General features: G+C 37.6%; 2 protein-coding genes across 2 annotated transcripts in view; one reads left to right on the top strand and one right to left on the bottom strand.

Moving 5' to 3' along the window:
• The window catches only part of col9a1c (collagen, type IX, alpha 1c), a 31,139-nt gene extending 26,918 nt beyond the window's left edge, over positions 1-4,221 (bottom strand). The window contains exons 1-3 of the mRNA XM_088090209.1: positions 4,165-4,221; positions 2,579-2,650; positions 1,071-1,200 (exon numbers count right to left, since the gene is read on the bottom strand). Of these exons, the coding sequence (XP_087946335.1) occupies positions 1,071-1,200; positions 2,579-2,606 (158 nt within the window). The 5' untranslated portion in view covers positions 2,607-2,650; positions 4,165-4,221. The remainder of the gene's footprint in view (positions 1-1,070; positions 1,201-2,578; positions 2,651-4,164) is intronic.
• Positions 4,222-19,101: 14,880 nt separating this feature from the next.
• Positions 19,102-25,743, top strand: part of fam135b (family with sequence similarity 135 member B) — a 64,460-nt gene continuing 57,818 nt past the window's right edge. The window contains exon 1 of the mRNA XM_042507153.2: positions 19,102-19,252. The gene's annotated coding sequence lies outside the window, so the exon portion shown is untranslated. The remainder of the gene's footprint in view (positions 19,253-25,743) is intronic.

The following is a 25,743-nucleotide window of genomic DNA, read 5'->3' as shown; positions in this document are numbered from 1 at the left end:
AGGCTCTAAAGAGGTTCCATAACAACGCATCACAGTGCAAGCCAGTGGGGCTCGGGTTTAGATCATGAAAAAATGTCATTATTATTCAAAGTCTCTGTCAGCTCCTTTAAAATGAAAGAATGGATAAACTGTTTAATCAGCCAGTGAGCAGATTAAATAGTCAAAAAAGCATTCAACTGTGCAGCTTGTTAACGGGACATTAAAAAATATATATATTAGGATTTTTAAAATTTGTTGTTAAATCATTTCCTAGGATTTGGGTGGGTGTGCCAATTTTAGATTAAGGTGGTACAGGCACATCAGGCACACCTGCTGCTGGTTTCAAGACATTTTTACATGAATTCATTAAATAACATGATGCTTGTATTAAAAATCATTTGCATATAAGAAAGGTTGTTTTTCACTTGATATAAGCAACTTCATATAGGACTATTTTTTTAAGATGAAACATACCATTAGCCTGAAACTAACCAATAGCACTAATTAGCACAATGACGTAATCATTTTACCAACATTTTTCAAGATCAAATTTTTTCCAGAATATGTGATCTGTTGCATAATAGGAAATGTAGGATTCACTGATTTTAAGCTTAACTGATTAGGATATTACAACTTATTTTTGCCCCGGGATCCCCAAGCAGGTCGATCTGGCCATGTTGCTACAACTAACATTTATTAAAAACTAGGAAATTGTTGACAGGAAGGTAGTGCTGTCTTTGTTCACGCCAAACCTTCAAAAGAGTACATACAACAGAAGATAAATCATTACCGAAAAGGCATGGTGAAATATTTTGACAGCACATTTCCTGCAGATCCAAAGGCCCTAAAGAAATATGCTTTTCCAATCCCCCACTTATACACACACAAACACAGAAAAGCCTCTCCTCTGCCTTTGTATCTAAGAGACACTAAATACGTCCAGACATGTTTTTTCTCCACCAATTATATGCTGCTCGCCATGCAGGAACATCTGCGGCAGACCTGTAATAATGCAACACCTGCACCAAGAGGACCACTGCTGCCTGAGTGTTTTTATCAGTTTTCTTTTAAAGCCTCTGTACTGTACTTACATGGTTGGAATTTGGAAGTTGGCCTCTCTGTCGAGGCGGTAGGCCACCTGGTGGGAAGTGGAGCCGTCCACCTTCCTCACGCCTTTCAGTGGGATCACGTCCAACTGGAACTGTGTGATCAGATCAAAACCTACGAAGATAACATATAATACATATAGCAGCTGCACTAAAAACATCTTAATTCTTGCTCTTATTACAGAAAGTAATGGCAGAAGTAGCAGATATAGTTATAACATAAGTAAAGGCACGGCATTAACATTAGCCTTTGCGAAAATAAGGAAACCCTTCAATGTCCTGCTCAACCATTTGGTAGAGCACATTTTGAGTCACTATATCTTAAACTTGAACTCTACTTCATAAAGCCTTCTCTACCATTCAGTTTAGATATGCTATGCAAAAAGAATCCACTAGATGCCACTGTGTCTTTAAAAAAGTAACAAAAAAGCTCTACGGAGTGGGATTTTCAAAGGTAGGCAGCCGCAGATGTATTTAAAATGCTAAAGTTTCAGATGTCTTACTGAGCCATTGTTTAAGATTTATACAAAAAAATTAAATCTAATAAGGGCAATTCATTTTTATTTCATTTAAAAAGCTCAAACAAACAGTTGATTTGGCCTTTAATGGTAAAAGTGAAGCTAATCTAATCTCATTAAAATTGACTATTTGCTAAGAAATTAAAAAAAAGCAATCTGATCATTCACTAGATTGATACATTCATACATGGATACATATATATATATATATATATATATATATATATATATATGGTATGATATTTTACCGTCTGAAGCTTAACCAAATGGATTATAATAACAGTAGTAATACAATACAAATTTTATGAAATTCTGAAAAAGGATGACTATTCAATGCTGTTAATACCAAATATTACTAATTATTATTATTATTACCAATTCCATGGTCACAATTTAATCTGTGTAACATATTACAAGCATTAAAATAGTACATAGTTTGTAATTTAAATATTCACTTTCTGTTTTATATATATATATATATATATATATATATATATATATATATATATATATATATATATATATATATGTATGTATGTATAATATATTTATTAAAGGACACGTTTTTATTTTTAAAAAATGCAAAGAAAACATTTTCCATTGCTTCTTACTGAGTGAGGAAAGTTAAGGAGTTAAATCACACTTTTCTATTCAACAGCATGTCACTTTTTCAAACCACCAAACAGCATGAGCGCAGATGTGTTTGAAACACAGCAGCGGTGAGCAATTACATTCTTGCTGAGTTCAGATTGTTCCGACTCAAATTCCGTAAAGCTCAAGTGGAACATTTTATTTGCCTCATTTGAAATCCAGAGGTGTTTTGAGGCAAGAGGCAGCCCACCCTAATCAACTAATTTAACTCACCGCCTTTCTTTAGATAGTTTATTTTCTTTTTTAGAGATTTATGAGGTTTGTGGTTTTACAGCAGCTTCATCTGCTGCTTTTACTTCTGTTCAAACACAAGCTGACTTTTACCTGGAAGGTCATCTTGTCCGCTTCTCATTGGTGGGCAGACGGTATCTCCATCCAATCGGTTGAGATCCAGTTCTGTTGGAGCAAAGAAAAAAAAACAATAATCTTGTTATCCTTATAACACTGTGCTGTTAAGAAAGTTAAGAAATGTAATATATTATCGGTCAAGTTAATTCAGTTTTAGTATTCCAGGAGACAAACACAAGGGAGAAGCAAGGTCTTTAATGTCAGAGCGGATTAGCATCACGATGTACTGCGGTGCATTTTTAATGAGAGTTTCTTTTACAGTACATAACACATTCACACATTCAAAAAACACTGATCAAAACATTGTTTGAGATTTATGATGCAGACCGCTCAGACACTCCTTGTGATCCAAATATGTCCTCAGAGATGGAAACATAACGCTGATTTATGTGGCAGCCGCTGTTGCATGACTGGGTCCACAGCCATATGTCATCCAAACATTTCAGAAGGTCAATATGGCAGCTGAGTCACTTTCCCTTTTTATTTATGTGTATGATTTATCAAGACAGGAGTCTGCTTTGGTGAAAACGGCAACCTGCAATTCATCACGCAGCCATTTGATTTAAACTGTGATAGTTATGGTTTCTTGCGCCGAAAAAAAACAATTCTTTTATGTTGGCTGAGTTTTTGTTTCACTCGTGTAGAAAATGAAAGACTGGCCTAGTTTTTCAATACCGCGAACAAAGGGATGGTAATGCGTGAATTCAGAAAAGCCTCGAGTCAACAGGATAAGGAGTCAACACCTGCTTAGTACAAGTTCTGCAGGTCCGAAGATGTTTAACAGTGATTGGCTAACCAATTCATTGGTTCTTTTGAGTGAATGCATGTTCGAATCCAACCTTATGAGTTTTCTGTCAAACATGGTATCATGTTTTAAAGTGACCCTGTTACAGTACCTGCATGTTTGACAGCTGTTGCTACCTGCCCCACATTGCATTACCAATACTGTAAAAGTTTATATTAATAAAAAATTAAATATTCATTTTAATGCATTGGTTCAGCATTTCACTTGTATGTAGATTGGCTGCGTGAGCTCAATTATTGTTACAGAAATGACCAAAACTTTGTCGTTCCTTAAGTAGTAAGTAGCAGAAATCCCAGTAAGCTTTGGTTGCATTCATGTGGTGTTGGAATAATCTGAAATATGAGTTTCTGATCATATTTCATGGTTAACCCTTGGAAACCTTAACAAACAGGCTTCCTCCCACAAATGTCCCCTTGTTGAACTTCTTGTATTTTTTAAATAAACATTTTATTTTAACAAAATTACAAAAATGCTTTTTTCTTTTCTTTTTCTTTTTTCTTTTTTTCTCCAGAAACTGCTTCTAATAACATCTATCAAATGCTTTAAATCCAAAAATGTAACTGCAGATCAAGTATTTTCAAGAGCAACAAAGCTGCAATAATAGTATTAATTGTAGCTGAAATATAGCCAGCAATGAATTATGTTCAGTTTAGTGGTCATATTATTAATTTTCCCTCCCAACATAAAATCAGTACTGTAAAATGTAAAAACTTTATGACTCCTTAGATGTTTCTTGATGTTATCAAATTGTATTTACCTGAAAGGATCCCCTGCTGTGGAAGGACTGACAGGATATTCCTGAGCTGCAAAACATTTCTTGCACTCTGTCAGCCATCTTGGTTTTGAGAGATTTGTGATGCACTTACAACACCTGGCCAATGGGTGGCAGTGTGTAGCATGATGCATCAGGGTCCACTCTCCAGGCTTTTATGAAATTACAGCATCAAAACCCACGCATATACAAGAAAATGGCTTTTAAATAGACTGACCACTATGCCTGGAAGGGTTAAATAAGCACAAATTTGCAATTATCTGTGACCATGCAAGCTTATGGATTCTCCTATTGCTACATCCCCCTTTAGCTAATAAGCATGAACGCAAACACACACTTTAACACTCAACCACACTTGACCAGGGTTCCTGCAGCTTAAGGTAAGTAAGGTTTAAGATGTTTTAAGACTATTTTTTAATGCCACTTGGAATTGAATTTTAACATTTCAAATAACCTATATTGAAGGACAATTTAATTTTGCCCAAATGTTTAGTATATGACATAAAACATGACATGCCTTTGGTCCTGTGAAAAAGTTAGATTATTTGCATCAAATGTTGAAAGAAAAAAAAACCTCGTCAGAATGACACACATGGAAGACAATGAAAAATGTTTTTGTTCAACCAATCGAAATGGGAAATACCTGGCAATTCTGTCTGATTTTCTTGGCAATTTTTTGTTTTTCACTCTGCATGTGAGATTCCACTGCTTGGATACCCATAATGATAAGTTTAAGAAGAGGATTTTATCAAATTATTTAACAAAAAAATAGATGTTACCAACTATTTTGAGATTTTACAATGCAATGTCAGAAGAAAAAAGATGAATAAAATCCTACTTGCCATTTCTGAAAATTTTTAAGACTTATGAAAGATGAATTTAAGTCATTTTAATACCAATTATGGCCTTATTTTTAGATTGACAAATTCAGCGCCTTTTAAGACTTTTTAAGGATCCGCGGGAACCCTGTTGACCTTCATGCCAAATTTAAGCCTATTAGGGGCAAAACCTGTTGCTGCTAAAGACTGACCAACCAGCTGACAGAGCGAGCTAAAGCTACTTATCATAGCTATAAAACTAAAAGAATGAACCGCCACTGGGGCATTTTAAAAGTGTAAAATCAATTTCAGGGATGAGTCAGAAGAGGGAGCTGTCCCTAAGTAGCTGGTGTGAAGGGGAAAAGCCTCTCGAAAAACTCCATGAAACAAGGATGTTGACAGCCAGAGGGCCTCCCCATGCAGTCAATAACCTGAGTCAGCTCGTTTACAGCAAGCAGTGTGAACACAACACATCTGGAAGCCGTTCGGAGATCCCGCATAACTGCTGAGAAATGAGATCAAGTGGTGAGACGGTATTTATAATCCCATATTTACCACCACTAAACACTTGTCTGACTGTGCATGTGGGCCTCAAGTTGTTAAAGTTACTGCTTGCCACGGCATTACGCTTAGAAAGCCAGTCGTTAGTGCAATGAGCGGCAGATGAACCGCAATTAAGGTCTCACGTGCAGCTGCATGTGCTCGCTGTGATAATGAGGGGAGTTTGGGGAGAGCACCGCACCTACTGTATCTGGCACTCGCTGTGTGTTCATGTTTACTGTGTCCCTGCACAGCAGCGGAGAAAGGGCTTGTTGTTATTATCAGAGGGGACATTTAATCTGATTTAATCCTACAACACAGAGCAGCACAGTGTGACTGCTATTTCTGGCCTTTGCTTTGAGAGTTCTGATAAAGTGAACGACCTCGCAACGGTCAACGCGTGGACGTCAACATTAGCCTTTGTCTGTGTTTACATGACAAACCGTTTCACAATGATGGTGGCATTCATGCAAACATATGGTACACTGATTTTGTTATGTGCATTGCGCTGCGGGTGACTTACGTCCAAGTGCTGGAGCGAGGAGGAGGGACAGTAGGGCCATGCAGACAGGTGAGCACGCCAGCATCGATGGACGCCACGGTTGCTTCCTGTGCAGGAATGATAGAGAAAATCAGTATTCAGCCATGCATCTTATCTTCTTTGACAGTTTCTTTGTGTCTGGATCAATAAAACACCTCGAGGATGACACAAAGCACTTAGCTGGTGTCCTCTGTGTTCTTCCTGAGCACATGAATAGATGGAAAAACATCATGTCTTCAAATTGTGTTTGCTTTGCATTCAAGTAAAAGATAAAAGAGATGACTGTAAACGGTGTATGACAGTGAACTCAAGATGAGATACAACAGTTTTGTCTGAATGAATAATGCATGTATAAGACAGAAAACCCCTGCTATTTCTGCCATGTTTATGATGCATTCTGGGACAGATGGTCTATTAAGCAACAGACTAACCAAGTTACAGTAAACAATTAATTTTCATTCATTTTCAGAATTTTCTGAAATCCGTGCCCTGGGATTAAGCAACAGACTAACCAAGTTACAGTAAACAATTAATTTTCATTCATTTTCAGAATTTTCTGAAATCCGTGCCCTGGGATTGTTGTTTTACCCTCTGAAACCTGGACAAATGGGCTTGATTTCTTTCAAAAATATGCAATGAAGGCAATTAGTTGCTTAAGAAGAAATGGGCCAGAAGTTAGCAAGATAACAGTAAAAATTACAACAAAATTACCTGAAAATTAGCAAAAAATTGTAATTTAAATAAACAAAAACAACAACAACAGGACATGTCATGGCAGAAAGTGCTTTACAAGTATTTTAAAATAATTTTCATTTATAATAATGATTTGAATGAGTTTTTGGACATTTTTTCCCTAGTGTAAAAAAAAAAAAAAGATCTAAACCTAATAGTTTCTTGCAATATCTGGAACATTTCTTGCCAAGTTGCTCATTGCATTTTTTTTTACATTGTTTCTAAAAGAAGTCAAAACCAATTGGATCAGGGTTCAAAGGCATCTGAATGCATCACAAGAAAAGTGACGTCAGTCCAGATTTCAAAGGGTTAAACTTAGCTAAACGACTAATCTCAGCTCATTTAGCTCATTTGGTTTGATATTTTAACCATAGTGTGAACTATGGCTAAAATATTAAAGGTCCATGATTGTCCAGAGTCAGATTTAGTTCTTTAAAGCTAAATATGCTCAGTCTACAGAAAAAATGCACACAGTCCCTGTGCAGAATCTGTTACTATAAATGGACCATCAGGACTTCTGTGAAGTTGTGATGTCACAACTTTACTATATAAAGATAGAAACTGCTGCAGTGCTGTTACAGTCACTCCCTGGCTGCAATGACAGTGCCAAGACACCAAGAGTGACCAGTGATCAATCAGAGCAGGCTGACCTTTTTGGATAGGGAGGACTTAAAGAGGCAAGCGTTAAAACAGATGGTTATGCCTGTGTTCCCTCTGCCTCACTTACTGTCTACAAAGCTGGAAAATTTGCTGATATAGCAGGGAGTCAGGAGCCGACCAACCACAGAAGGTCCATCTCAGCTACTGAAAAGTGGAGATAAGGGTAGTTAAAGGGAAACTTTGCCGATTTTCAACCAGCTCCTTGTCATCGCGGGTAGTGTTTGCAGCGCTGCAGTGTTTGGTGTCTGTGTAGTGTTTGAAGGCAAACAAACAACAAATTCCATGGACAAATTAGCGGGTAGCTCCACGTGTTTGCAGCATAAGGTGGGCCAAACACTTTAAATCTGCACATACTACCGACACTGAGATGATAGAGCTGGTTGAAAATCAGAGTTTTCCCTTCATCTACCAACTGGAATTCAGCCAGTGACTGTTAGTAAAAACAGAGAAGCATGGGGTAGACATGTAAACATGATAGAGTAAAATAGGGTCATTGACACCAAATGTCCTGTCTCTGAGGAGATCGATGAAAGGGGGTAAAGTTCCTCATTTTTTTTTAGCAAGGGTGGTGTTCAAAGACTTCGAAGAACTCAAGCTGTTTCACATCTATAAGATGCCTCATTGAGCCAGCACCCAACTTCCTGACTCGCTGCAAAGGGCTGCCTGCCAGCCAATCACAAGCCCTTGACATCTGGCAGCCTGTTGTTAGCACTGTTAACTGCTAGCATTTGGCTCCGTCACTTCCATGTTGAGAGCCGTGTGCAGATAATGTCTTAATCATAGATAGGCTCTGAATATTGCATAAAGCTCCTTTAAATACTGGAGAAGGTGGATGATTAATGACAGCAACACTACATGTGCAAGCAGTGGTACATTTTATCCACACTTTCACTAGCATTTGCACACTCTCCTTCTGGAGCTTCTTTTGTGTCCTGAGTTGTGACATCTTTCTGCAGCAATCCCAAAGCCACCATCAAAGTGACTGATCGTGACAGTGCCGACTCTTCTCCAAAGGCAAAGGTTGTAGCTCATCAATCTGAGATATGAATGAAGCAGGGATGGTGTTACTGAGGGCGTAACCCATCTCCAGCGTGTGAACTCTCTTGCAAATGTGTGTGTGCTTGAGGAGTGTGTTTGTGTGTTTGTGTGTGAGTGCGCTGCCAGTGAAATGACTAATGGCTTAGTCAGCAAGGTCTCTTCAGAAAAAGTGTTGGGCTCTAACATTCTGCCCTTCACGTTAAAGGAGCATCTTCAGAGGACCAGGGGGACTGACTGTCTGCCTTTCACGCCCATCCATCTACGGTCTAGACGGGTGCAGCTACAAGTCACTGATGAGGTGTGACAAGAAGAAGTTTTCTATGGTTAACCCTTCAAATCTAAAGCCACTGGATATCAAGGAATAGTTTGACAGTTTGGAAAATACTTTCGATGGCATTTTTGACGAGGGTTGGATGAGAATAACAATACCACTCTTTTTTGTCTTTTAAAGATGACAGCCAGGAAACATTTAGCTTAGCTTAGCAGAGGTAAAAATATCCACCCATGGAGCCACAAATATATATATATATATATATATATATATATATATATATATATATATATATATATATATATATATATATATATATATATATATATTACATAAAAGAATAGTTCACCCAAAAACATATACCAGTATGTAAATTTTAGAAGTTTCTCACCTCCACAGGCCTTGTGTTGTCCCAGAAAAAGATTTCAATTAAATGGCATAAAGGAGAGCCAGGCTCCAGAAAATTAGTGTATGTGTAAACAGATTTTTGACAGCGTCTGAATGAAAGACAGCCAAAAAACATTATGAAATGTCAAAAAAACGTTTCCAAAAATGCCTATGCAGCAATTTCAAAGTGTCTGGTGTCCATTGATGGTTTAATGAAATTCTAACTATTTTTGCTAAACTATTGCTTATGAAGGCATTTTTGGATTATACGTGTATAGCTTGCTTTGTGTAGCAATGGATACAAAAGATGTAAGACACTTGGATAATGCAGCACATGAATTTTCATAAGATTTCAGACATTTTTCAACTTTTTTGCTGTCTTTCACTCAGTCTCTGTCGAGGTCTGATTGAATTGATGCTATTGTTTTTTTGCCCTCCTTAACACTGATAGAAAACTTTTTCAGGGACCATAGAAAACCTATAGGGAGGTGATTAGACTAGCATACAGGCTACTATATTGGCTACAGTTCATTGTTTTAGGATTAACTATTCCTTTGTACATATTAACCCTTTGAAGGATGGTTCAACATCACTTTTATTGTGCTGCTTTCAGACGCCTTTTACAAGCTGTTAAACGTTGAGCAAATTAATTTGATTTCTTTTGAAAACATGAGGAAAAATGGCAGTGAGCAACTTGACAATGTTGCAAGAAGCTAGTAAAAAGTGAAAAAAAGACCTGTAATTTTTTTTTTAAGGAGAACATAAAACATAGGAAAAATGTACAGTAAATTATATTTATAATTATAATAATTGTAAGTGTTTCAGGAAAAAGTATACTTTTTTCATTTTTTCACCTTTTAGGGGTTTATTTTAATTTTTTTTTCTACTCCTGTTTGTTTCTTATTCTTTTTTGTGCTAATTTTCAGATAATTTCCTTGTAACTTTTTTTTACTAATTTCTCAGGACGCCATTACTCTACTTGATCTTTTCATAGCAAAAAGGAGTTCAGTTTGCCATTAATGCACTGAACATCACAGACATGGCCTTTAAAAGTTATCCAGCCATATCCTCAGGCTAACTCTGAACCACTAGCACCTGCTGACCAGCGGAAGAGAAAAACATAGCCCATGATTTCTAGTTTTCTTACAATATATGGGAAAAAGTTTTAAAAGTGCAGTAACCTTTAGGACATGTACAGAAGTGAGGACATCATCAGTGGTTTCACTTTGAACTCCAGAGCCTGACAGATGAGCGCAGTGAGCCCTGCCACATTAAGAAGCCACAGCCTCTCAGCTCTGCCACAGGTCTGCTCTGCATTGAGATTTTATGCTAATGCAAGCTTTTCTTTTCTTTTTTTTTTGTCAAACTCTGCACCGAGTTTTAAAATGACCTTGTAAGTGCTGAATTCTTCTAAAAGGCGATTTTTTTCTTCTTGGTTTGATACAATTTCAACTATGTTTTTGAGTTGTCTTAACACACCCAGAATTAATTGCAAATTAATGCCATTTAAGATCTTCAGACTATTAGTGTGATCTCTAAGCCATGGTCAGTGTTTATCATTTAGAAAGGAACAGCTGGTTGTGATATGAGAGTGGTATCAATTTTGTCATCTATCCCTCAACAAGAAAACTTAAAAAAAAAAACAAAAAAAAAAAACAAGACAAAAAGAATAACTTGAAAAAATGTTTTAAATAAAATATATATCTATATTTTTTCTTGACATTTTCCCAAGAATATTACAAAAAATAAAATAAAATAATAAATCTACTAATTTATTATAATTTGCAGGACATTTCTTGCCAAATTGCACATTGCCTTTTTTTCACCATGTTTTTAAAAGAAATAAAACCAATTTTCTCAGGGTTCAAAGATGGAAATACTTGGGAAAAGGTGTCTGATTAAGCACAAGAAAAGTGAGGGGATCTCTGAATGTTTAAGCTTCCCACTTCTTACAGTTTTTAGTCGCCCACTTGTAGCTCCGCATATACCAACTGCAAAGCAAAGACAATCAACAAAGGCTGTTCCTTTTGTACAAAATGAATTCTTTTCAGGTGACATCTGTGCGCACATTTAAGCTAATACAGCGACAACCTCCCAAAAACAATTTGCTGCTTGAAGGTTTTTTGGGAACGCAGGCGAACAGATCCTGAGGGGGAAGTTTTTACTGTAGGTAATGACATGAAAAGCCATTTGAAGATTGAAGGATTTGGAGTTGACAGCTGTCTTAATGTAGGCTTTAAGCTGCACACACTGCTTCTTACATATTTCCTACCATCATACTAACATGAAATACTGTCAGTCATGCACCCATATTACATTTGCTGTAATTATAAGTATGTGTAATCCACATCCTGCAAGATTAAAGGTTGTGTTTTATGGTTTCACACAAGAGACAAACTGTATTTAGTCAAATTCTTGCAAAAATTCCCAAATATATTCCAGTAAGTATCCTGTCATGAAATCAATCAGTCAAGTCAATTAGGTAATGACATGTCATCTACTTTCATTCCTGACATTCATCAATGTTTGATGGGACTTTCCCTCTGCCGCCACCCATGCTGTGATGTCCCTTAGGTGCTCCAGGAGTGCTGAGAGCACAGCCAAAACTCCTGGCACGATTTCTGCGCTCTCGTTTGTCTTAATTACCCCAAAATGGATCTCTGTTGAGCACAAAGCAATCAGCGGTACAATTCAGTAATATTAACCCTATGAAACTTGGAGTGATAACCCTTTTCTTGTGCTGCTTTCAGATCCCTTTTACAAGTATTGAAACCTTTGATTTCTTTCAGAAACACAGGAAAAACAAAAAAAAGGCAATGAGCAACTTGATAATAAATGTTACACTGATTGCAAGAAATTAGTAGATTTAGAAAATTATTTTTAAAAAGCTAGGGAAAAATGATTTTTATAATTTTCATGATTTAATATTTAAAATTATGTTAGAGAACGACATTTACTTGTCTGTTTTTAATTTTACTTTCTTTTTCTTTTTGAAACTTGAGCAAAATGGCTTATAATAAAAAAAAATATATGAAAAAAAGGTTATAAGCAACTTGAACCAATTGACAGAAAAAAATAGCACAAAAAAGACAAGAAAAAGGAAAAGTGAAAGAAAAAATGCTTAAAAAATAATAATGTACATAATGTCAGCAAATAAGTATGATACATTCTGGAAAATTTTCCATAGATTATTTTTCCATGTCATTCATTTGTTAGTTTTTTGTTTTGCTTTCCTTTCTTCTTTCTCTCTGTCTTTTGTTGGGGTTTTTTTGCATTTGTTTCTTTTTCTAAAATACTGTTTGGTACAAAAATGTACAGACAGACTTTGAGCAAATAGATGTGTGAAAATGTTCTTACACATGATGCTGCGGTAGGCGTTAATGAGATGTTAATTCATTCAGGCTGTTTCCTAACAAAGTGAATGGAAACACTGAAGCTAAAGACCGTTTTGCTTGTGAAATGTCCTGCAGTGGAGATGGGCTGCATGTTTGCGTGTGTGAGCCAGATTAAAAGGCAAAAGGCCAGATTCTTTAATCTATACAAAACTACAGATCTTACTGCACTCCAGGCTGCACAGACCAAAATGTTTCCTCTTCCTACATGAAGATTAAAAATAGATTATCGGTGCACCCCCAGTGTGAAATGGGCTTTCATTATTATGGAAATTACGCAAAAAACTCAAAGACAAAAGGTTGCTGATGCTGAAAGATGGTTTACCTCTTCAAACCAGAGCTGTGGAAGGCCATGGTTTCACTCCACTCCTGGACGGGACGCAGTCAGGGCTCAGCAGCGAGGAACAGAGGTGAGATGCAGGAGCAGAAGGAGCCACGGACATGAAGTCAGTCCTACCTGCACATGTTGAGGACTGACAGAGAGGAGCGTTGCAGGGGGATGCTCAAACATTTTCAGAGGACCACATAAAAATTTGTTCAGTGAGTTCCCATTGGCCAGGAGTGCTTCAGGAGGTTGTGGCTACATTTTATTACCAACACTTAAAAAGATGCAGGAGCCCAGGGGCCTCTATGTGTAACAACCCCCCCCGCTTCTGCTCTTTATGGTGCCTCCTAATGACACGTATGCCTGTATGTAATTCTCTTAATAATTATCGTCAAGATCTGGAAGAAGCAGCCACAGAGTGATGAAATGTGGATTTCAGAATCACGTGTACTCATCAGTGGAGGTGAAGAATACCTGTTAGCACGTAGTGTTGACATGAGGAAAGCCTTGTTATTACCAGGAGGGCCTCTGGAAAGACATGCTGTTTGGATCCTGGGTGTTATGTAATTGATTCTGTGGCGTTTGATCCAGGGGTGCTCCCAAGAGGGGGCCATGGCCACCCAGATACATCGTTGTCCCCCCTTGCAAAAGTAAATGGAGACCAACATTAGTACTTATATCATCTAAATTGCAACATCTTAAAGCCACTATAAAATGTACATGTGTAATGGAAAATCAATAAAGTTACACAATTAAGGAAAATTATTTTTTTTATCTCCGTATGAAACATCAGCCTGCTCTCACGGCCGCTTTATTTTTTATATATTTTAATTATTATATAATGTATTTTCGATTTTTTTAATATATATAATAAGTTACTCTACATGAACAGCATGTTAACATTAATACATGTCACACGTGGTCAAAAATTGATGTTTAATATTTAACTTAATAAAAAAGTTTCTTACCAATGAACAAACATTAACTTTTTTGCCATATTTATGCATTTATGATGTCTCATATTATAAAATAATGTTAGCAATGTCAGTATACTGGAATGCTTTAAAGTGTTAGCTAAGGTTTCTACTCACATATACTTTAAGTATGGTGTAAAATGACAATCATGCACAATCATGGAAACTATTGTTGCCAGTGGGCCAACAACAGATGTAGGAGGATACCCAGCGCGTCATATGCAGATGTGAAAGCCCATGAAAAAGCAATATTTTATGAGTTGGGATGAGACAGGAAATGCATAGTTTTTTTCTTATGACATATGTACAGTCTTTTTTTAGAAATGAATTTACAAAGTTGAAAATCTTAGGAGTTTAAAAGTTGAAAAACTTGCTGGTGGGTTTAAAACTAGCTGGTGGGTTTTAGGGTTCAGGCGGAATTTAAAATAAAGAGAAAATACAAGCATTTAAAGTGATATGTCCCTTGCTTAAGTCAAATTACTGAGTCCCTCCTCAGTGCTTAAAACATATTTGACATGCCTACCCTATTTTGCACCATGCCCTCCCACCTCATAAATAGCAAACAGTCCCGTATGATTTTTGGTTTTGGTGTGCCACCCAAGATATTTAGCAGCCCCCTCCAGCCACACTTATGAAAAAATTCTAGTGGGCGCCATTGGTTTGATCTATGACTTTTACTGAGCTTTAGAAGAACTGAGAGCCCAAAATGAGCTTGGACAGACTGATTACTTACAGGAAAATCACATATGGCCAAATCAAAAAACATTCTTCATTTTCACAAATTTAATTTGCTTTAATCGACAATTTGACATTTCATACAGATGTGGCTGTCTCATCCCAGAAAGACTCGTCAGCCCTCAGCCATTGTAAGGAGGCTCTTTGCCTGTGGATGCAGAACTCTCATGTAATGTAACAGCATGAATGTAAACATTTTTGCAACACCTGTTTTAAAGGAAAGGCAAATTGTGATCTGAAACAGCGATAATAACTGCTGTCCAGGAGCATAATGATCACTTTAACTTGGACATATTTTTATGAGGGTGCATGCCACAGCATAAAATGTAAGTATTTCTCCAATATTTGTGTTCCTCAAACTGTTTTGCTGCGAGTATATAATGGATTATTGGTTTATTGATGCTGCCAGTTGCTGTCTCTGCTATGTGATATAATATCAGCGATCAGTAAACTCACAGTCACCTGATACTCTGTAATTTACTACAACCAGTAATATAAAGGTCAAGGCTAAAACATTTGTTGCTGTATCATATTGCATGAATTGATTGTTTTTTTGCAGCTCTACCACAATGGTTGTGTGAGAGAGCTGTAGGGAAAACATGATCCAGTGACTGGGCCTCCTCAGAGATCTGGCACACAGATCATGTGTCCAGCCTAGATAATTGAGAGCTCATGCTCTCAATGAGAGAGCAGGCAGACAGTGCGGGCAGCAGGCAAAAAGAGAAAACAGTTTGTGATTATTCATCCACGCGGCAGGCCCCATGACTTGTACACTTGTGACCTGCAGTCACATACGCCAAGGTCCTCCAGTCAGGAAATGTGCAGGAAATGTTAAAACAGGAGTGTTAAGGTTACAAAGCTACAATATGAAGCTGTTGTCCATCAAAATGTATGTAAAGGTGACAACTTTGCACCCTGGTAGGTTTTGGAATCACTAATAGCTCTGCCGTGTCCATTGTGGTGGGTGTAGATTTATTTTATAAGAGGTTACAATGAAAATACGTGTACCAGTGAGGATTTATTTATAAAATTATTAATTAATTTAACCCTTGGGGCACGCTTTAATATTAGACACACTCGTATCACTCTGCACACAAAATGCACTTGTTCAAGAGTAAGCTTTAAGAAATATTATCTATATATTCTACTTTGATTGAGATTGTTTTTCTAACATCAGTTCTAATCATAAATATCAAATATGAATTAATTTTCAGAATTTTAACCCTTTAGATGCCAGGTTTTTGTCAGGATGCCTCTATGATTTAGATGAAACAAAAAGTAATTATTTTCAATATACTACATACTAGGCAGAGTTTTTTTTGATTATCACAGCCTAGGATATGTCAATGATTAGCAGCAACATGTATTATTTAAAGTTATTTTTTGCTGTTGTGTAATGTCAAATACTCACACTCACACTGCTCTGTGCACAAAATACGCTTTTCAGAATCAGGCAATAAAAAAATATTGCAAATTAACATGATTTTCTACTTTCACTGAGTTTATTTTTTTAACCAACATCAGTTGTTTTTTAGTAAACTAAATGCTAAGTAGATTATATTTTTTTTGAAAATCACAGCCTAGGATATGTCCATGATCAGCAGCAACATTGATTTTTATGGGTTTTTTTTTTTTTTTGTAGCATCAAATACTCTTCACTAATATGTTTTTCAATACGTTTCATACGTTACAAAAAAAAGGCAAAAGGACACAAGTATGTTACCCCCAAAACTTCTTTTTTTATTTATTTATTTATTTTAAATAAATTTAGTTAATCCCACAGACTGTATAAAATTAAAGAGCCATCATGATGCCATCGTGAAGGTTTTTGGATTATGACGCCTCAAGTTTGGCATTTTTGCTTTCATGATTCTGGATTTTTGGAGCCAGGAGTGACCATATTTGGACAAGACATTACATCACCAGTTCTCTGCCAAATGAAATCAAAAGCAAAATGCAGCTAAAATGCGGCTAAAACCACAGCAATCAGTGTTATCCTCTGCGGCCTTATTTTTATAGACCAGAAATAATCATCTGAGTTTGATATTAGACTGTGTAAAAATTAGTGTCCTTGCTGTGTAACCTCTGAAATTTTTGCCAGTTTTTTCCCCCTCAGATTGTTTGGTCATCTGGGCTCTGGCAACCGTCAGACAAAAAAAAAAAATCGATGGCGCTTCTCTCTTAATCAGGAGTGCTTGGAGCTTATGGCAGAATGCCATGAGAGAAAAGCAGCAATTGACTTTGGGTTTTTAAGGAGGAAGGTGAAGCTGGGAACAGAGGAGGGAAGCAGTCATTGTGCATGGGTGAACTTGGTGCATCAGAAAGAGAAAAAACCCCAAAGACACCAATGGAGAAAACTCATTTCCTATTGGTAACTGTAAAACAAACAGTTACCAACGCCAACAGCTTATGGGCCGTGGACATTTTTATTCACTTGTAGTTACATAACCCTCTCCTCCCCCTTATCTGAGGAGTGATTAGTCTGTGAGGAGTTGTTTAACCAGGACAGATGGCATTTTAATTGCAGTACCTGACTGCCAGGAACAAACAATGCAGAGCTGGTTAGTGGTTGTCTACCCATTGTTACTTTGCTCATGTGCTGTGTCTCCAAGAACAAAATCTACATTAGATATGTTTGACTTCATATTTGATGACTTAAAATAAATATTTACAGTGGACAACACAACACAAGATTTCATTGTACTTTTAGCATGGCTGGATTAACCTGCCAGGATGCCCAGGGGCAAGATGGAGTTGTCGGGCACCTTTTAACTCTTTGCTCCTTCCACTGTGCAATGTGTAGCCCTCTTTTTTTTCCTATGCGGAAATACTACCTGGTAGGGGTATCAGTTTTGGGTAGTTTTGCTTTCGATAGACCAACACCCATTAACTGGTAACTAGGAGGAGTAAATATTGTAAATAGTACATATTGAAATTAAATTTTATAATATTTGACAACACAGCAAGGTAAAAAGAACAAAGTTCATTAGGCTGTATCTGTTGGATATGCAAACAACAATGGCTTGCTAATTCCTTTGCCAAATAAATATCATATGGTGATCACATGTCTGCTGTGTTACAGCTGGTCCTTAAGAAGCCAAATAAATCAATGAATGCAGGTTTAAGGTCCCTAGGCTCACATTGGCTGATTGCTCTTGATTGTGTTTGAGTGGTGCTTATTGCCAAACAAATTTTCATTTTAAATTCGAACAAACCCCTTGACACACAGAAGTCTTTATGATTTTTGGAAATAGTCTCATTTTGTGACATTGTAGATAGATACAATTAGTGTAACTTGCAACATCGGTCTTTTTCTGTGGTGTTCCCATGGACAAAAAGATAGAGACTGGAATAAAAGGCAAGTCAGAAAATAATGGTTGAAGTTCTTTCACTTCAGTCGCCAGTAGAAAATGTTGCTATTGTACGTTTCTGCAAACCACGGATATGTTACATTTGAACATTTTATACGCAAGGTAGTATATGAGCTGACTTTGTCATCAGAAAGTGGTATGGTAGATGGTGTATCACCTGGGCGAGATGCCTGTCAAGCTGCAGACCACCATTTGAGACTAACAAGTAACAACACCGTTTGTTTTTTAGTGCGTCAAGGCTGTGTTTCCAGCATATTTTTGCACTGGGATAGTAATACAAGACATCACCGCATTTCCTGCCAGGACATAGCCACAAAACGTTTTTTTTTTTTTTTTTCAGAGAAATCACTGTATTTCCAGCCAGTATTGTGCCATGAAAAGCGTCTGGTTTTTAATAAGGCTTTGAAGGCTTCTCCAGCCATAACGGCATCATCAAAACAGGTATTTTAAGCCAAAATGTTTTCCAAACCATATCCAAGTGTTTTTTTGTGCTTAAACCAACAACAGCTTAACTACAGCATTGTTGAAACTTAATCAATGTATAGTTTGAACCTACTGGCAAAATAAGAAAAATGTAGCCTAATGTGAGAAACATAGAAAGCCAATTTTTTTGTTTCACAAATTTTATTGATTTCTTCTCTGAACAAAGTTAATGTAGCCACTTTTTTGTGACTGTGTGAGACTGCATAGTCAAAAAAGTTTATTTTTGCCTCATGTACATGTACTCATGACTTGCATCCAAGTCACGTGACACCCGCATTTATTGCATTGATGTTTTGCCAATAACACTCATCCTTTCTGGGCATGGTCATTTCTGACTGCACGCTTTTAGAGGGCAGGTTGTGACGTCAGCTCGTCCGCTGGACGCACACTATAGTGCAGCACCAGGACACACACATGCAGTCACACACACACACACACACACACACACACAAACACTGACCGGTGCTGACTATTAATATTCAGCTTATGAAACTACCCACAGTCTCTATGTATTGTGTGCAAAACGCGGGGCGGGCCCGGAGGATAAACAGCAGATTCCGCGACAGACGCTGCTGCACTTTCCCAAATTGAAAACCCCGTCAGGAGAGAGAGAGAGAGAGAGAGAGAGAGGAGGGGGGGACTGCAGAACATACAGGCTCTGGATGAATAACCATGGCAACAGCAGCAGCAGCAGGAGAAGCGGTGATATAAACATTGCAAACCGCGCATCCCTCCGCAAACAGCGGTCTGCTCAGTAAAGGCTGGAGCCGAAGCCTCTGCGGATATAACGCTTCATCGCTGCTAAGGTGAGCCAGTTTTATTCTGCATGTGACACCCTGCTGCTGCTGTAGTGGGGTGCTTATTGTCTGCATGTGCGTGAGGAGCTCGTTGTTTGAGATGACAGCAGAGAAAGCTGCTGCTTGGTTAAGAGGGCTGTCAGGCTTAATGAGGCTGGATTTAATAGGTAACACAGAGTGTTATGGGGGATTTAGAATAATACACAAATCAGGCATCTATATGACAGCTGTGGGTCTTTGTGTGACTATTGTATGTGTGGTCACTGCATGTGTCCTTGTGAGACCTAACAACACTCAATGCTGAAGTTAACAGAGCAAAAAAGGAGTATTTAAATCAAACTGGCCTTTCAAAATAAAGGTATTTATGAAAAAATATGATCTAAATGAATGCAGCATGATTAAATTTAAACAAACTATGCTTGCAACTGTGCTGTTTTTGCATCAATGTTTGTCAGAGCTCCTGCACAGAACAGTGTGTGCTGTTTATTATCAGTATTTCACAGATGCTCTAGTCTGAAATAGTCCCACACGCTGTCTGAAACCAACAAAGCAAAGCTGCCACTTCAACATGAAACAATGCTGAGTTGTCACAGCAAAGGCTGCAAAAAAGATAAGAGCAGAAGCAAACAGCGAGGCAAGGTTAAACAGATCACGGTTAATAAGCCCATTGGTACTGTAATGTGGCACAACCTCAGGCCCTTGTGACTGATGGAAACAGCTCAAGAGCAGAAAACCACAAGAACAGATGAGAATGTGTCTTTTCAAAGCAAAACTGAACAAAAGTCATGTCCATATTCACACTTTTTGACTTTGAAGACCTCATATGACCAGTCTTTGGTTCTCATACAAACAAATTAATAGTGACTCAGAGTTATGAATACAAATGTTGAGTCTGTGCATGGTCCTGAGTGTAGATTGCACACTCCAGCAGCTCTCCAAACACCCAAAAAAAAACCCTGAGGTAGTGAATGTAGGATTTTCCACTTGGTTACTTTATCAGCCCCCCCCCCCCAACAATTTTTGCAGACAAGCCCTTTGATCATAAGACAATCTCATTTGGAGATAGCAAGGATGCTGGTCACATCCTCTCAAAGTCTGAATCATTTAACTTGATAACTCCACTTTTTTCTGCCTTTGCAGGGATTTGGCCTCATAATTTTGACAACAAAGAGCCTAGTACAGCATCATGGAGGGTTTTAGCTAATGCTAGATTATTCCCCTCACATGATTGCTGGCTCGGTGCTTCTCTTTAGAGGACACTCTGTCTCTGCTTACCCAGAGTGCAGATTCCATTTTCTTTAAAGCAGACAAAGAAAAATAAATATTGTTATCTTTTTGTTTACAGTGTAGCACAACAAACAAATTGCATAGGGAATTTAAATTCAGGGATGGAATGGCGGACCCCATCACTAATAATTTGGGGTGTAAACTGCTAGTTTCATTACACTAAAATTTTTTATTGATTCTTTGGACAAACAATACAATATTTACTGACATCACAAATTCTGCCACAAGTTTATCTAGATTTGTTTGAATTCAGGGACCTGTGATTGATATTACGATATCAGTAGACTAAATTTTCCCATTGATGATGTCTTAGCTTCTCTGTGTGGAGCTATAGGCTGCTAGCAGTGTTTGAATGTTTAGGAAGGCATTGCTCTTGGATGGAAATTCCTTCTCTTTAAAAGAAAACATAAAGAAAAAGAAATGTTAACTTCAATTTGTGTTAACAGCGCAGCCAAACAAATACAAATTGTATTTAAGCATATTTTGTGGGGAATTGGATTTCAAGGAGGCAATGGCGGGCTCTGCCACCAACAATTGGGGGTGTCACCCATAAGTTTCATCACAATAAGATTTTTACATTCACTATTTGCATAACAATGACACATTTGCTGAGATCACAAAGTCTGTCTCATTAGGGTTTAGAATTGTTTCACTTCAGGGGCCTGTGATTGATATGCAACAATATCAGTAAATATCTTTATCGACTTTCTCTCAGCTGCTTGCCATTATCTGCCTGGCGGTAGGCCACAGCAATGTTTGGCTATTTATGAAGGAGGTGTTCTTGGATGGAAATTCCTTTTCCGTAAAAGAAGACATAGGAAAAATAAATATTGGTTACCAAATCTAAATATTGGTAACTTTAATTAGTGTTCTCAGTGCAACCAAACATACCCATATTGTAAATAGTCAGAAGAGGGGAATTTGAATCCAAGGAGGAAATGGTGGACCCCGCCACCAACAACTAGGAGTGTAAACCACAAGGTTCATGACATGATATGATATTATATTGATTCTTTGGACAACTATGCAACATTTGCTGCTATCACAAAGTCTGCCACGATACAATTTAGATTTGTTTCACTGAGTTTTTCTTGGCTGCTTGCTGTTATCTTCTGGGGGCTAGGCCACTGGCAATGTTTGAATGTTTAGAAAGGAGGTGTTCTTCGATGGATATATCTTAAAGCAGACATAAAGCAAAAGAAATACCGTTTACTTAAATTTGACAGATGTTAATATCTTTGAAATACTTCAAAACCTCGACAGAAATTCATAACATTTTGCATCGCTTCCTTTCTTTGCTTGAAGGAGAGTGTGCTGTAACACACTGGCCCTCTGTCACTTTATTTGCCGATAGTCCTTGTCCTGTTATTGTGTTCTGCAGAGGCAGTTGGGTGGTAATGAATGGAATAATACCTGAGATTAATTTCCGGCCCTCTGAGCTGTGCACACATACAGCAGCTCCAAGTCGTGGCACACAATGACTCTGTTACAATGACACCTACGCCTACTGCAGAATCTGCTCATTCCACATGCAGTCACTATGAACATTTTGCCTCTCCGTCCTCCCTGAGTTGAGATGGGAGATGTCAGTCAGCATTCCCAACTGAGCTGACACCATCAGGAGCAGCTGGGAGGGGAGGAAGGCAGCTTGAGGGCAGCCAGGAATTTTAGTTTTTCCTTAAGGTGGAGGAAATACTGCACAGTCTATCTCTATCCCTCCAAGAAAGCTAACAGCTAGCTGTGTGTAAGTGTGTGTGTGGCCTGCATTAAATAGTAATCAGACAGCAGATGGCTGTTTTGTAATGATTAGTGTTTAATGATTCACTGCAAGTAGAAAATCAGAAAGAGATAGTTAGTAAAAATGCACAAGCAGCAAATCGTAAGCGTTAGCTCAGCTACAGGTTGTGCAGGATTGTGTGGGAGAACAGCATTGTGCAGCTTTCAGAGCACAGCTTGCATTTTAACTGGGGTTTTTATAACAATAGACAGGCGAATGGGGCTCAAGGCATCCAAACTTCATTGGTATTGAAAGAAAATACCTTCTATTGATCCATTGATTGAGTGTTAGTGTGTTAACAGCAGCATGTTTACTATGCTTCAATACAACTTGATTGCTTAGCAGTCTGTCATCGCAGCTGCAGCCTGAGAAATCGAAACACACAGCTCAAGCTTACAGCTATTATATAAAGATTTAAAGTTGTAATCCCTAAGATTTCAGGTTGGTTTGGCAACATTCATAGTTACAGGTGATAATCTTCAAATGCAGTTTAATATTACGATTTCCAGAATTCTGCGGATAGCAAACACCTGTTGAGTGGCTCCTTTGTTAGAAAAACATTTAAGACCAACTGATATATGTTGTTACAGTGCAGCCAAATGAACACACATTGTAAGTAAGCATAGGTTTTTTAAATTCACGGAAGAAATGGCGGACTCCCCCACCAACAATAAATGCTATAAATCACGAGTGTCATCATGATAAAATATTCTATCTTTTCTTTGGACAACAACATAACAAAGTCTGTCAAAATAAGATTTCAATTCAGTTCAATTCAATTCAATTCAAATCAGTTCAATTCAATTCAATTCAATTCAATTCAATTCAATTCAAATCAGTTCAATTCAATTCAATTCAATTCAATTCAATTCAATTCAATGACAATATCAGTTAACATCTACATTGTCTTTTCCTTGGCTGTTTCCCATTATCTACCTGGCACTAGGCCACAAAACACTGTTAGAATGTTGAGGAAGGAGGTGTGCATGGAAGCAAATGGTGACACAGATGTGCCATGGAATTTCCAAAATAATAGTGTATCTTAAAGATAATGACATGCATTGATGTTTTCACTCTGCATCGGTGCTATTGGATCATTGATCATTGAATAATTACGTAGATCCAGATCAATATATCATCACACTACCATTACACTTCATTAAAACTACTGTATGGAAAGGCATAACAGAATGTAAATGCATTTAAGGGTTATAGCTAATAATTAATAAAAATAATAAAATAAATAATAAAAACCATTAATAATATCAAAAATGTCTTTCAATTTAATGAAAATGTAAAGGATTGTATTGAAACTTTTGAAGACTGTAAGAGAAATAAAGGTATCAGACTATTTTAAATTACTTGGACTCTTGTTCAGTTCTCTTTTCTACAAAATGCATTTCAATAGAGCAGTTATTTAAAGATAAGTCATCTAAAATTCACCAACTTCTCATTAACATTAACTTCTCAAACTATCAAAATGTCTCTCTATCTTTCATTTAATTGATGAAACAGTGATCTAGGAAACATAAATTATGATGAAGAAGTAAGGATTTCAGGAAAAATAGGAAATTAATGTTACTAATAGCTTTTATCAAGAACAACAACAACAACAAATAAGCAAGCAATATGAAAAAAAAAATAAAGAGATGCAGGGGACAAACTGTGATAAGGACAACTTATTCACAGTACAAAAAAACCCACAAAAAAACAACACATTTCCTTTAAGTGATAATGGGAGGGAAATTACTGTAACCATTTGTTAGTTATAGCTGTAAGCAAATACTCATGTCTTATTAAAGCCATCTTTCAGGTAGCTGGCCTTGGTATCAGGAAACTACAAACATGCGATGTGAGCATTCACTTGCCAACATGAAGGTGTAAGTTCTGTTTCAAAGCCCTGCTAAATCCTGTTGGGGAAATACTGGACCCTGGCTGAAATATTCTAAAAATAGGCCTGCTGGTATGAACCCAAAGAAGGTTTTTATCCGTAAGATGCTACTAGAATAAAGCTGCCAGTACTGTTTGTTTCTTTTTTGTCAACAAATCAAAAAAAAAAAAAACAACAAAGATTGATCTCACTAACAAGTATTGTCTCAGTAGTCCCATGCATTTGACAAATAAAACATTTGGAATTTGTTTTATAACTGCAGAAAGGCAAGAATTTGCCTGGGGCTGAGTGCCACGCTGTAACCCCACATTGCCCTTTAAAGACATTATCTTCTGCTGCAGTTGATGAGTTGTTTCATCATTATGATCATGATCATCATTGTCATCATCATCAGAGGAAACACAGTGTGTCCTATGTAGATGAATGACAGCTGTAAGCCTTTGAAGCTGTCAGTGTGGGTGTTTTGGTCTGTGCCTCGCTGATTTGATTAACTTATTGATGGGTCTTTGTGTTCTAGCCATAGATTGTAGATTGTTTTGGTGGCAAAGGAAGCATATTAAGTCCCTGGACTGTGAGCTTCCATTTAATCAAGCACGCAGTGTTCATTCTCCTCCTTACTGCCTACGGTAAAACATAACTGGAGTAGTGAGCAGCTCCCTTTTTTTGAAACCACTGAGACGGCAGATAACAGATAACTGGGACGTTACAACTCTGTGAATTAGGGGAGCAGTGAAGCAGCTTAATCAACGCCGAAGATATCACAAGCTGCGCACAATCCAGTGTCTTGCAGTCTCACATCAAATGGCCTATAATTGACTCACAATGTAATGACGGCCGCCGTCATCTGTGGTCACCCTGACACAGGCGACTCTTTTAGGGCTGCAAGAGTGTGTCAGTGTGACACGACATGCAGAGTCAGCAAGAACAGTTGTGTCATTTCAAGTCTCCTAAGGCCATTTGTAGCAGGGGACAGCTAATGTACAACATTAGTGTGTTTCTCATTGTACTGCTTGCTTTACATAAGTGCAGTCACCTTCCTTTTCTCCTCTAGACTGCTGGTTTTGGGAGGCAGAGGTTCCGGTTTTACTGAAGATTTACTGGGCCCCTTCTTTTTCCACACTTGGCAAGATTCTTATAATAAATCTTATCAGCATAGGTGTAGGAGAGGGTATTCTGCCAACTGTGAGGACACCGTAGACGCACCCTTTTTGCACAAATGAAAGGCTGGTGTTGGAAAAAAAAAACAGCGGAATACATCTCTGTGCTTATAGGATGTGACAAATCAAAACTGACTGTTGGTTTAATGACATTTTTTACATTTAAGGAAGCAAATCCCAAAGCAAAAAACTTACAATGCCCTTACCAAGAGTAAATTAACCTAATCCTTTATTCCACACAAGTCAACTGAAACTAAAAAAAAATAAAGGTGTTGTTGAAAAATTAAACATTTTAAAGAGCCTTTGGAAGGGGCGGTTGATGGGTCCAACAAACCCCCGACTTTCATGTTGGTTTAGCTGCTTTGATTTCAGGATCCTTGTATCCTGC

Source organism: Plectropomus leopardus, chromosome 17, assembly GCF_026936395.1.
Source record: "Plectropomus leopardus strain MGB_pleo_1.0 chromosome 17, ASM2693639v1, whole genome shotgun sequence".
Taxonomy (NCBI): domain Eukaryota; kingdom Metazoa; phylum Chordata; class Actinopteri; order Perciformes; family Serranidae; genus Plectropomus; species Plectropomus leopardus.
The sequence above is the reverse complement of the archived record's forward strand: the minus strand, read 5'-3'. Positions and strand labels throughout refer to the sequence as shown.